This window comes from Phacochoerus africanus, chromosome 15 (assembly GCF_016906955.1).
Source record: "Phacochoerus africanus isolate WHEZ1 chromosome 15, ROS_Pafr_v1, whole genome shotgun sequence".
Taxonomy (NCBI): domain Eukaryota; kingdom Metazoa; phylum Chordata; class Mammalia; order Artiodactyla; family Suidae; genus Phacochoerus; species Phacochoerus africanus.
Window position 1 is genome coordinate 48,764,733 of NC_062558.1, and position 14,345 is coordinate 48,779,077.

Here is a 14,345-nt window from a genome sequence, read left to right on the forward strand (position 1 = left end):
GGTTCATCACTGCTGAGCCACAATGGGAACTCCTTCCTATTTTAATTTGCATTTTCCTTATTAGAGAAATACTAAGTATCTTTTAGTATGTTTATGTACCACTGGTATTTCCATTTATATGAACTGTTTGTATTTTTGTTTCGTTTTTGTGTTAGGATTGGTTCTTGTAATTGCTGTGGATGGTGAGACAATGAATAAGCAAATCCTGTGGGCCAGTTCAGAGCAGAGCTCAATATCTTCAAAATTCCCCTCTGCCCTCTTCATTTTTATATACTTCTTTGGCAGTTTGACCCATTCACTGTCTGTGGCTCAGGGTCCTGAATTTTCAGTCACTCTGTTTTTGCTGTTTTGACTGATGTTATGGTTTTTCCATATTTAATACTGAAAGTGGTTTTTACACAACTTAAATCACTTCCTTCCTTCCTAGGATTACCACTCTAGGAAACCCCATTCTTAGTCAGCAACACTTTAAGGTCATAATCCTTTTATTGATACATGCCAACTGTGATCATGAGATAGCACAGTTACACATGTTTATAAATATATATTTTTTGGCCATGCTTGCAGCATGTGGAAATTTCAAGGCCAGAGATTGAACCCACACCACAGCAGTGACAACACTGGATCCTTATCCTGCTGAGCCATAAATGTTTTGAAATTCCATTTAATTCAGTATTACTGCCATTGTTCCAATGGATTCATTGTTACTTCACAGTATCTCTGATTTCTGGCTGTGTGTCACAGCCAGAACAGGAAACGGATCTTACTCAGTTTGCAGCTCTTTTATTTGTCTATCCATCCATCTATTATCCATCAGTCTATCATTCATCCATCCATCCATCCCTTCTTCCACCCACCCATTCTGTGATTACCCTTATTTCGAAAAGGATCAAAGAATACCTACACATGCATGTTCATAGCAGCATTAGTTGTAATGGCTAAATAGTGAAAGTAATCCAAATGTCCATCAATGAATGAATGGATAAACAAAATATGGTATATGTATGCAATGTAATTATTCAGCTTTGAGAAGGAAGGAAATTCTGACATATGCTACAACATGGATGAACCATGTCCTTGAGGACATTATGCTAGGTAAAATAAGGCAGTTACACAAGGACAAATACTATATGATTCTACTTATATGAGGTACCAAAAGTAATCAGAGTCATAGAGACAGAAAGTAAATGGTGGTTGCCAGGGGTTGGGTAGGGGTGGGATGATGTGGAGTAGTGTTTAATGAGTGCAGAATTTCAGTTTTGTAAGATGAAAAGTGTTCTGTGGATGAATGATGGTTATGGTAACACAACAATGTGAATGTACTTAATGTAACTGAACCAGGCACTTAAAATGATTAAAATGGTAAGTTTTATGTTATGTGTATTTTACCACAATTTAAAAAATCTGTAGTAAGATTTGTTTAATCAACAGAAATTTATTGAGCTCTATAGGTTCCAGTTATGTGTACTAGGCACAGGAGATAGACCCTTAAACAACAAAGACGCAGTCCCTGCTCTCACAGAGGAGAAGACAGGCAAAAAACAGGTAAACAAAGAAAGCAACAAGATATTTATATTTTATTATGAGTACTATGAAAGTCTTGAACTAGGATAGAGGTGAGGCTGTTGTAGTTAGGATGGTCAGGGAAGATGGTTGTTCTTAATCTTTTTTTGAGTCACTGATCTTGTGAGAATCTGATGAAAGCTATGGACCCTCTCGCCAAGAAAATACTAATCTGGTCACAATTGTGCATACAATTTTAGGGAGTCCATGGATATTCAAAACCCACCTCTGAGGTATCTATGAGTCTAAGGTCAGAAACTGCTTTACTGGTTCCCCAGTGTTCTAGGTTATGAATTCTAGGATGCTTAGTATGCTACACAAAGGTCCCCTGTGGTCCAATTCCTACCCACATCTCTGGCTTTACCTCCAGTTATTCTGACCTGCCAAATACACTACAAGCACTTACTGTTTCCTAAATGTGCATTCTATTTTCTCTCACATTTCAAAACCTTTCCTCAAATGTTTTGCCTCAGGAACTCCTGCTTGTCTCTGAAGACTCAGTGCAAATATCCTCTCTTCATGGTTATTTCTTTTGCTCCTGTCTCTATATACCTTAGACAAAATAAGCACGTTCTGCCTCACATTTTCTTACCATCTATCATGTTATAATTATGATGTTCATTATTTTAATTCATTCAGGCACCCATCTAATTTTATTGAGTATCTGCTACATCTTAGCTCCAGTCCTAGGTACAGTGATGGCCAAGGGACACTGACATTACCTTCATGAAGCTTATAGTCTAGTGGGAACTGTAGACAGTAAACATATAATTATATAACTGAATGTCAATTGAAAATTGAGGCAAGTACAGCAAGGACAAGAACAGGGCTTGAAAACAGGGTTCTCAGAGAGCTTTTCGGCTAGAGGTGAGGTGCAGGCCAAGAAACCTCTTGGAAGAAATTTAAGCTGAGATTAAAGAATTATGAGAGTTAGCCAAGTGAAGAGCAGGGGAGAAAGCATCCTTGTGTAGGGAACAGCACATGCATATCAGATGTAAACTTTCCTTGATGGACCAGGAGGGCCCCAAGGCAGAGTTTGTATCCTTTTTTTGGCTAGTACTTTCATCTCCCCCTCCTCATTTTATTGAGGTATAGTTGACAAAATTGTATATATTTAAGGTATACAATGTGATGATTTGATTTACATGTACACTGTAAAATGATGACCATGATTAATTAATGAACACTTTCATCACCTCACATAGTTACCATTTTTTTTTTTTTGGTCTTTTTAGGGCCACACCACAGCACATGGAAGTTCCCAGGCTGGGAGTCTAATCAGAGCTGTAGCTGCCGACCTATACCTCAGCCACGTAGTTATCCAAGCCTTGTCAAAATCTATACCACGTGGATGGAGCTGGGGGCTGATTGGCTGTGTGAGAGGTAAGGTTCACAAGTGAGAGCTCTTGTGAGTTCCTCAGGCAATGCCTGCAGGCCTCTGGTTACCTCCTTCCAGTAGGTGCTTCTCTGTCTCATCTCACAAAGGGAGTTGGAACACATAGGTGATGGTCACATTGAGGTGTGGCTCAGAGAGCCAACTTCTCCAAAGCCTTTTCTTCTGGGGCAGGGGATGGTGTGACATACAGAAGTTCCTGTTCCTGCGCCAGGGATTGAACCCAAGCCACAGCAGTGTCAATGCCTAATCCTTAACCACTAGGCTACCAGGGAACTCCCTCCAGGGCTTTTTTTTTTTTTTTTTGGTCTTTTTGCCATTTCTGGGGCCGCTCCCATGGCATATGGAGGTTCCCAGGCTAGGGGTTGAATCGGAGCTGCAGCCACTTGGCCTACACCAGAGCCACAGCAGCGTGGGATCCGAGCCGCGTCTGCAACCTACACCACAGCTCACGGCAACGCCGGATCCTTAACCCACTGAGCAAGGCCAGGGATCAAACCTGCAACCTCCTGGTTCCTAGTCAGATTCGTAAACCACTGAGCCACAATGGGAACTCCTCTCCAGGGCCTTTTAACTCTGCTTCTTTACCAGGTCTTCCTAGGCTCTGGGTTTTCAGAAAACCAGGTGTATGACATAGATAGTATTTGAACACTGCTGACTTTGTCTGCACCTGTTTTAATTAATGATTCACTTATATGCCTCATACCAATAGTCAGCTGGGACCAAGTGCCAAGCCAGGGGTGAGGTGAGGGGAGGGAAAAGGGAGGCCAGTTTGGGAGTACGCTCAGAATCAGGGCTAAGGCTTCACCTCCCTTTCTTGTCCCCTTCTCTTCCTGCTCTCTGGACCTAGGGTTAGAGTATGGACTATGGTATTAGACCCACATGGGGTTGAGCACCAGCTTGGACTTTTACCAACCTGGGCAAGTGGCTTTGAGTGTCAGTGCTCTCATCCATAAAATTGAGATAACAATAGCGTCATCATGAAGATGAAAGTTGTACCACTTGTCCCAACACACAGTATATGTTTTCTTTTTCATATCTGTCTTCTGCTCTTTCAGGGCAGGGCCCCAACTTGGGGCCCCATTACTTTGGATCTAGATAATGATGATGATAAAGATAAAAGTTAACATTTTATTGAGCACAGAATATGTGCTTGGCATTGTGCTGAAATGTTTCCCATAGGTTTGCTCATTTATCTTAGATATTATTATCAGGTTTGCTTATTTATCTTAGATATTATTGTCTTCACTTTGTAAATGAGGATACAGAGGTTCCCCCTAAGTTAGATAACCTCTTCTGAGGTTACTGAGCTAATAGGAGGAGCCAGAATTCCAGCCTGGTGTGCTTCCCATCACTTCTTTAGAGCTGCCAAGCTCTTTGGGTGAGGAGCATCCAGGGAGGGGAGGGATGCTTTATGAGCAGTGGTCATGTTCCCCTTTTCCACTTTTAGAAACAGTGGTGAGCAATAGAAAATGTCACCTGAGGCCAGCAGATGTAGTGGGGGGAATGAGACTTAGGATGAAATACCATTGACCTGCTTCTGATATGCAACTGTCCAGGGCTTATTGTCCCCAGTTTATAAATGGAAACAGAGATTCTGGGAGCTTCAAGGCTCAGGCTAGAGTCATAGAATTGACACGGGGATTCTTCTTAAGAGATAAGCTGGTCAAATTCTGCTAATTTGATAGGTGAAGAAACAGTCTCAGAGGAGGAAGTGACTTGCCAAAGTGACTCCACTTGGCAGAGGAATTAGCACATGAACCCAGGCCTCTTGACTTCTGACCATGCGCTGTTCCTGCTGCCCCAGGCTGGAGACCAAGTTGAGGCAGTGCCCTTTGAAGACCTCTGGGGAAACTAGGCTGATGAACCTTACAACATCTTGCCCCACAGCTACTCCCTGAAGTTGGCCTGAGATTTGGGATCTAGAGGAAAGAATTTTAGTTTGCTGTTGAGCAACCTAGGCTCTGGTCCAGCCCAAAGCTGGCATGCATGGTAGGTACTAGCAAGCCTCTATTAGATCGGATTGGATCCCCATGTAGCAATGGTTCTCAGGTGACACAGGGGGCTTGCCCAAGATCACCCAGCAGGACGGAGGCCTAGCCAGGGCTTGGATGCTAAGATGGAGCCCCCACCAGGGGTCAACCTCCTATTGACTTTAGCTTTAGTGAGAGGGTCAGGAGCACTTGTCCCTCTCAGGTTTCTACTCTCCCCTTACTCACTCCAGGCCCAAACATTAGCTCAGGAGAGAAAGTGGGCAGCCTGAGGCCAACTCACTGATTCTCTCTGCTGGCCCTGCCATTCATCCTAACCTCTTCACCTGGCAGATTTTTGGCTTTTATCCCTGGGCTTGGAATCACCCCCTCCAGCAGCTCCTTCCTTCCCCACCTTGCCCTTCCCAGAGCAGCTTCAATCCTGCTTCCTCCTATTATTGAACTGAACTCAGGTCTACTTGCCCGACTTGCCTGACTCAGCAAGGCTAATCTACCTCACTGAGTTGTGGTGGAGGAAAATAAAGTGTTTATTTGTAGGGTACCAGGCAAGGAGAATGGGCAGCTATTGCTCAAAAGACCTGAACTCCTCAGTGGCTTTCAAGCAAGTGTTTTTAAAGACAACAATGGCGTGAGGGTTGCTCAGTGTATGGTGATCTCACAAGGGATCAGCTCATGGATATTTTTTCTGATTGGTTGGTCATGAGGTAACTGGGTAATGTTTCAAGAATCTTCTTTTTTTCTTCTATTTTTTGGGGGGGGGCTGTGCCCAAGGCATGTGGAAGTTCCTGGGCCAGGGATCAAACCTCGGATGCAGTTGTGGCCTGAACCACAGTTGTGGTAATGCCAGATCCTTAACCTGCTGTGTGACAAGGGAACTTCCTGCAGGCATTCTTTTTTTTTTTTTTGGTCTCTTTGCCTTTTCTAGGGCTGCTCCTGTGGCATATGGAGGTTCCCAGGCCTATGCCAGAGCCACAGCAACGGGGGATCCGAGCCGTGTCTGCAACCTACACTACAGCTCACAGCAACGCTGGATGCTTAACCCACTGGGCGAGGCCAGGGATCGAACCCGCAACCTCATGGTTCCTAGTCGGATTCATTAACCACTGAGCAACAATGGGAACTCCTGTTTCAAGAATCTTAATCATCGATCTGGTTCCAACCTGTCTGGGATCTACATGCTTGTGGTCAGTATGTAGACAACCATCCTCCTTCAGGTTGGGTGGGTGTCTTAGTTTCAGCAGAACAAGTGAAAGATATGCATCAGATTATTATCTATAGCCCTTTAGGAGGAGCTAGTAGTCCTGTGACTCTATTATTCTAGTCATTAACTGTTTGAATCTGCTCTTTGAACTTGAGGAAGGGCAAAAAGAAGTGGGGGACATGGAGGGGCTTGTACCTGGGAAGGCCCTACTGGGTCCTTATTGGTTTCAGTTCCCCCTTTGCTTTGATACTTTTCAATCCTTAGAGGGACAGGGGAAGGACGAGAAAGGGAATACAATTTTGGATAGAGAGGTTAATCATAAACTCAGCAGGGGAGCTCAGTTTTAGGGGGACTCAGTTTCACTCCATCTGATCATTCCATATTCAGACTCCATCACCATCACCACCGAAAATAATAGGTCCTAATTCTTGGAACCTGTAAATGCTACTTTATTTGAAAGAAGGGTCTTTGCAGATGTGATTAAGGTAAGGATCTTGAGATGAGAATAGATCATCCTAGAGTATCCTGGTGGGTCCTAAATGCCATCACAATTTTTTTTTTTTGCTTTTTGGGGCTGCACCCACATCATATGGAAGTTCCCATGCTAGGGGTCATATTGGAGCTACAGCTGCCAGCCTACGCCACAGCCATAGTAACATGGGATCCGAGCCGAGTCAGTGACCTACACCACTGTTCATGGCAATACCGGATCCTTAACCCACCGAACAAGACCAGGGATTGAACCCACATCCTCATGGATACTCATTGGGTTTGTTACTGCTGAGCCATGACAGGAACTCTGACAAATATTTTTATAAGGGAGAGGTGGAGGGAGATTTGACAGACAGACACAGGAGAGAAGGCAATGTAAATATGGAGGCAGATAGTATCATTCCACTTGTATGAAGTACCCAGAGAAGTCAAATGCATAGAGATAGAAAGTAGAAGGGTGATTTCCAGGTGCTGGAGAGTTACTGTTTAATGGCTACAGTGTTTCAGTTTGAGGAGATGAAAAATTCTGAATTTGGGTGGTGGTGATGGTTGTACAACAATGTGCATGTGCCTAATGCCACTAACTGTATACTTAAAAATAATTAAAATGGTAAATTTTATATTATGTTTGTTTAATAACACATACCAAAAGAGACAGAGGTAGAGATTAGAGTGATGTGGCCACAAGCCAAAGGATACTGGCAGCCACCAGAAGCTGGGAGAAGCGAAGAAGTAGCTCTGCTAGAACCTTGGTAGTGTGGCCCTGCTAATACCCTTATCTTGGCTCAAAGCAACTGATTCGGGCCCTCTGCCTTCCAGACATGTGAGAGAATAGATTTCTGTTTTTTTAAGCCACTGAGTTTGTGGTAATTTGTTTCATCAGCTATAGGAAGCTAATGCTTCTTACTCTTGAGCTTGCAACCAGAGTCCCCTTCATATCTCAGCTGGACCTCACAGGAATGTCTCTACTGTTTTGCAGATGTTCAAAGGGAGAGTCATGTATGCAAGTGAGCTGTCCATGGTCTGCTGCTGGTTGATGGCTGAGCTTAGATTCAGAGTAGTCATGTGGGTCCCCTCCCCAGGCAGCTCTCTAAACTCATGGCCTCCTCACGTAGGCTGTTGATTTTACTGTGCAACAAGAGTTCAGGAGGTGGCCATCCTACCATGGGTCTCATTACCTCACACAGTTACCATTTTTTTTTTGTGTGTGGCAAGAACACTTAAGATCTACTTTCTCAGCAGCTTTCAAGTATACAATATAGTATTGTTGACTATAATCATCACATTGTACATGAGATCTCCAGAATTTATCCATCTTATAACTGATAAATATTTCCTTTGACAAATATCTACCTATTTACTCCAGCCCAGCCCCTGACAACCACCATTATACTCTCTGGTTCTATGAGTTTCCTTTTTTAAATTGCGCATGTGAGTGAGATCATGTAGTATTTGCCTTTCTGTTTCTGACATTTCAAATAACATGATTCCATTAAGATTCATCTGTGGTGCTGCAAAGGGCAAGATTTCCTTCTTTTTTATGGCTGAACAAGATTCCATTATATATATCTCACATCTTTTTATTCATTCACCAATCAATGGGCCCTTAAGTTGTTACCATGTCTTGGCTATTGTCAATAATGCTGCTCAGAACATAGGAATATACATCTTTAACATAGTGTCTTTATCTCCTTTGGACATATATCCAGAAGTGGGATTGCTGGCTTGTGTGGTAATTCTAGTTTTAATTTTTTGAGCCGCCATAATGTTTTCTTAGGTTTAAACTTCTTTTTTGGAAAAACCAATGAAGAAAAGAAATTGCAAAAGGGCCTCTGTCAACTTAGGGATGGCCGTGGTGGCAGGTTACTTGCAGATGACATGCTTTTGTTTTTTATTTTCTGTCCCACCTGGTCCCTCCCTATACATTGTGGATAAATTCCCCCCTCCCTGACCACAGTTGCCCTCTCCTGATATGTCCCACCCTCTCCCCTTACCTGGCTCATTCCTTTTCTTTCAGGGCCTACCTAAACCAGACTTTTCCTAGGCTTCCCCCAACCTCACCTCATTCCCAGGAAGTGGGGACGAACAAGCACTGCAGTGGCAGGAGGGGAGTGGCCCTCAGAGGCAGTGAGGTGCAAAGCAATGGGTTGCTTGGCTTTGGGCAGGATGGGTGTCTTGTTGAGGGCAGAAAGGCCTGAGGCAGAATAGTTTGCAGGAAGGGTTTGTGTGGTCCTTCCCCCTCCCCACACCTCATCCCCCAGCAAGGCTACCTTCTTCAAAATGGGCTGCTCTGGGGTCTCCAGCACTAGCCCTGAGAACACCCCAACCTTCCTCTGAACTAGGCCTGCTTTGACCTGGGCTGCAGGGTCACCTCTGTCACTGGATCACTGAGTGACCTTGGGTGGGTCATGTCTCTTCTCACAGTCAACTGAGATGTGTGTTTTCAGATGGGCAGGCTGAGCCCCCAGGAAGGGCCAGAGTTCCATGAGCTCCTTGGAAGGGATTCTCTAGTATCTTATCTAACTCCTTCCTGCCTCAGAAGGGCCCCAAATAACATTACTGGGTGAGGCACAGGACAAGGCCATAGCTCCCAGTGGGATCCCCTCCCTAGTCTCAGTTTCTTCTTCCCTACAGTGGGGGTTACAGTGCTCCTGGGAGCTGCAGGCTATAGCGAGGGAGGCAGAAAGGTGAACGGTGAGTGGCCATCCTTGTGGCTAAGAGAATGCCATTGTGCTGAATGTTTTCCAGCAACATCCAACAGCTTATGGTCCTCTCCAGAATGTTCTCCATGGAGACCAAGATCTTGGCTGATTCCTGCAACAATCCTGCACCCATTTTATACACGGAGAAGCCAGGTCCACGGAGAACACAAGACTGGTCCAAGGGCATATGGCAGGTGATCTGAAGCTTCTAGGCCCCTAGCACCAGCAGACTGACTCCTCAATGGAGTCACTCCAGCTCTGACCTGGGTGTGGCCCAAGAGCAGGCCAGGTGAGGCTGCCTGATGCCTGCTGCATGAGCACAGCGGGCCTTTGTGCCAGGCTGGCACCACCCCCTGGCTAGCCCCTCCCTGATCCAGAGACAGCCAGTACCTACCCGCCCTCCACCTCCTTGCCAATAGCTCTACCAGCTCCTCCTCGTTCTGCACTCAGACCTGCTCCCTGACGGTGCAGGGCTAGGGCCCCTGCATGACAGCCCTGCTGCCACACTTCACGGGTCCCCTCCCCTGAGGCTGATCATTAACCCAGAGGCCACATAAGAAGCAAGTGGCTCGGGTGGGACGCATTGTTGCAGTCGCCATGGACAGTAGCACCTGGAGCCCCGCGACCACTGCCACCACTGAGCCCCTGAAGTCCCATGAGCGCATCCGCAATGCGGCTGACATCTCTGTCATCGTCATCTACTTCGTGGTGGTGATGGCTGTTGGGCTGTGGGTATGTGGGGGTCCTGAAATACAGACTGAGGGGATGAGGGCCAAGGGAGGGGGGAGACAGTACACTGAGGAGCCATGGCCTTGGTGAGCTGTGAAGAGGGGAGGGTGGGCTGAAGGGTGTGTGGAGCCAAGTGGAAAGGACTTGGAAGTGCTTGCAAGGAGTTTAGGGGGCACAATGTGAGATATGGGGCAAGCAAGTGTAAGAAGAGATGAGAGGGGTGCTGGCAAGCACCCAAGGAGGCTCCCCAGGGCCTGTGAGCAGAAAAGGAGAGTGGGAGAGTGGAGAGGCTGAGGGGTGGGGATATGAGGGGCAGGAAGGGACCAGCTTGTAGCTGTAGGAAGTATCCCAGGGCTTCGGAAATGAGTCACAAAGAGGTGACTATTGTCTAGTCTCTTAGTCATCCATTTTCAAGTGGAAAAGAGAGTGTAGGTCGGGAAGGACACAGCCTCTGCCAGCTGAACATGCTGTGGGACTTGCGTCCCTGTCTAGGGAGAGTTCTTGTGCCTGGATTTAGGGGCTGGAGTGAGTAAGAGTTGGGAAAGGTGGATCCAGGAAGAAGAGAGGAGAAGGAAGACCAGAGGGTGGCCTGGTGCTGTGGAGAGGGAAATGCACTCCCTTTTGGGATTCTGGGGACACTCTAAACCAGAGAAACTTGTTCTTAGCAGTCTGGAAGTTGGAAGTTTCACTTGTGACAGACTCTGGCACACCCAGCAACTGGAAGAGAAGGTGTTTTAAGAGTGAAAATATTCCAGCCACTCTCAAAGCCTTTCATGGGGAATGGGAGGGGGGGGCACAGCAGGCCAAGTTAGAGCAGGTGGTTGTAGTCTTTTGACTTAGAGGTGGACATTAACCCTTTCATGGCCACAGAGTTTTTTTTTAAGGGATAAAAGGAAGTGTTCATTTTTAAAAAGAAAAAAGTAATTGTAGAAGCCAGATTATGACTGTAAGCCTCAAGTGTCACAAGGGGTCAGTGTGGCTGATTCTTGCTCAATACTCTCAGCTTCCCGGACATGGTGGAATATCCAGCTAGGAGCCAAGGTTCTCAGGTTTAGCTCTGGCTTTACCACGTTCCAGCCTTGCGGCATTGCTAATAACCCTGCCCAACCTCAGTTTATGCAAATATGAAGTGGGTATACAATCTTACCTGTTCTTACGACTCCCCAAGTGGCTGTGAGAATCTGCAGAGCTGCATCTGAAAACTCTTTGTAGACTCTAGGAATCTTTTTTAGTACTGTTATCTTTTTTGCCCTCCAGGATATGAACCAGGCCCCAAATGATTTTGTCCTTTTAATGAAATGGGCATAAGTGACCAGTGGTGTGGGACATCTTCACAGAAAGCCACAAGGAGGGCAAGATTGCTAATCCTCATTTTACATGATAAAAAATTGAAGCAGCCCCATGTGGTTGTGATTTGTCACAATATGTGGTTGCAATATCAGGTTGCAATACATGGGATTGTTCCTGGACCCCAGGTCTCTTGACTGGGTTTTCCATGGCACCAAGTGCTTTACCACCTTGCCTGCCTTCCTCCTCCCACCCTACCGCAGCTTGTAAGTGCTGCAGTCTAGATGTGAGTCCATCATTTGCTAGCTGTGCTGTACTGCCTGTTTCCCAGACAATTGCCAATAATCTCCATTCCCTTAACCAATCTCATTTTTATCCCCGCAAGTCCTGCTGATTATGGTGTTTACATTTTTCAAATATCTGTGAATTATTAGTATCACCTGTCTTGTTAAATGCTACTTAATGAGCCTGCTAGTATTTGTCTACATTTAGTCTTCCCCCATTAGTCAGTACCTCTGAACACTGATCATTAAACATACTGGATTTCTTCCAGTTTACATTCCTCTTTTTCTATTGGAGTGTCAAGAGTGGTTTGATTCAGGGATAGGCATCCTGACTCCTGCATGATCTCTGGGCTGCAAAGACAGAGTGGTCCAGGCCCCCCATGGCTCCTCACCTTAGAAAAGGCATCCCCAGTTAATGTTCCTCTGCACCATCCCCATCTCTTCCAATATTATTTTGTTCTGTTTTATCCTCTTCCAATGCTGCCTTATTTGGTGATATTTGGGCTTGAGTTTATTATTTCTTTAGTGTATTTTTCCGTTTTTCTTTCACCACCCCTCAGTTTCTTTCTCAGGAATTTGCATCCTTTTAAGCTGAATTTCTGACTTCCTTCTGGAAGACTTCATTAAGCTCTCGTAAAACCTCTTATGCCAGGGTTGTTAAACTATAGCCCATGGGCCAAATCTGGCCCATGGCCTGTTTTTTGAATGGCTCACAAGTTAAGAATGGTTTTTACGTCTTTAAGGGATTGTAACAACAAAACAAAACAAGAATATGCAGCGGAGATTATATGTTATCTTGCAAAGCCTAAACTGCCCGGCCCCTTTTTTTTCTTTAAAGTTTTATTGAATAGTTAACTTACAATGTTGTGATAATCTCTGCTATACAGCAGAGTGATTCAGTTATACACATACACACATCTATCCTTTTTCAGATTTTTTTTCCCATGTAGACTATCATAGAATACCGGGTAAAATTCCCTGTACTACACAGCAGTTCCCTATTCAGTCCTTTTTCTTTTTTTTTTTTTTGTCTTTTTGTTGTTGTTATTGTTGTTGTTGCTATTTCTTGGGCCGCTCCCGTGGCATATGGAGGTTCCCAGGCTAGGGGTTGAATCGGAGCTGTAGCCACCGGCCTACGCCAGAGCCACAGCGACGCGGGATCCGAGCCGCGTCTGCGACCTATACCACAGCTCACGGCAACGCCGGATCGTTAACCCACTGAGCAAGGGCAGGGACCGAACCCGCAACCTCATGGTTCCTAGTCGGATTCGTTAACCACTGCGCCACGACGGGAACTCCTCAGTCCTTTTTCTTAGCAGAAAAAATTTACTGACTCCTGCCTTATGCAGTCATTTGCATTAATAGCATCATTGGATGCCTCAGTCATAATGGTCCCTGAGGGAGCCCAACCTTTCCATTTTACAAGGAGGATCAGAGAGAGTGACTGTAAGTTGCTCAGATGGATCAGCCCCAGAGCTGGGACCAGAACTCAGGTCTTATGATGCCAAAGGCAATGCTTTTTCCACTATCTAACCTTTTCCCCTCCCTAAGACACTATCTTTTCTGGGAATACCCTCTGCATGGTCCTTACCACCATTTCATTGCTGTGACAATGTACCAGTGGTGCTGAGTTCCTTCATTCCTCACATATTTTCATAAAGTGAGGGTCCAAGTTTATCCAGTTCAATCCTTCTCATAAGTCTCTTGTTTAAACCACTTGACAAAATCATCTTGACAAATTGTCGACACTTCACTTGAATACCTCCTTCACAATCTTCCCCCAGTGGGACTCCTTCCATCTGTGGACAGTTTGGACAGTGAGGAAGTTCTTCCTGATCCTGAACTCAGATCTGACATCCTGGAGCTTCTCCCATTGTGTCTGGTTGTGCCTTATACAGGCCACACTGAGTGGATCTGTCCCTCTTGACGAATCAGAACATAATAGGCCAACATTCCCAGATTCTTAAGCTTCAAACAAAGGTCTGAAGTGTCTTCCTTTTTCTCAATGATATTTTTTTTCCACCAAGAAAAAAAATCAACACTTCACTCAAATACAGTAATTGTGCTTCTTTTGCCCCTTCAGCTTGCAGTTGTGCAGTCATTTTCTTCTGGTTGCAGTGTGGACAGGCAAATTTTTTTTTTGGTCTTTTTAGGACCGCACTCTCAGCATATGGAGGTTCCTAGGCTAGGGGTCTAATTGGAACTGTAGTCTCTGGCCTATGCTACAGCCACAACAACAACCAGATCTGAGCTGTGTCTGAGACCTCCACCACAGTTCATGGCAATGCTAGATCCTTAACCCACGGAGTGAGGCCAGGGATTGAACCTGTGTCCTCATGGATAATAGTCAGATTAGTTTCTGCGGAGCCACAACGGGAACTCCCTGGACAGGCAAATTTAATCCCATGGTTTACAAACTTGGGTCTGGAGTCCTAGAGCTTTCCCTTGTGCATTTCTTGCTCCCGGAGATGTGACCAGTGGGGAGGAAGGAGACAGGTACATGAGCTGCAATGCATGATCCAGGAAGAACCTACTGAATGTGGTGACAAGCTGCACAACGCCAGCCTGGAGGGGTGCTGCTGTTCATTTCTATAAGGAGTGTTCAGGGTGGGATATGGGAGAGGAGTGGAGCAGAGGGCACTGAGAAACCCATTCATCCAATGTTTTATTGAATTTACACTATGCACAAAGTATTGTACCAAG

General features: G+C 45.4%; 1 protein-coding gene across 3 annotated transcripts in view; it reads left to right on the forward strand.

Moving 5' to 3' along the window:
* SLC5A1 (solute carrier family 5 member 1) overlaps positions 1-14,345 on the forward strand; it is a 162,355-nt gene that overhangs the window by 76,684 nt on the left and 71,326 nt on the right. Inside the window, exon 1 of one of the 3 annotated variants that reach the window (XM_047760939.1) lies at positions 9,774-10,074. The exons of the other annotated variants lie outside the window; for them this stretch is intronic. Coding sequence (XP_047616895.1) covers positions 9,940-10,074 — 135 coding nt within the window. The 5' untranslated portion in view covers positions 9,774-9,939. Of the gene's footprint in view, positions 1-9,773; positions 10,075-14,345 lie in introns of those variants that run through there. 3 annotated transcript variants of the gene reach the window in all.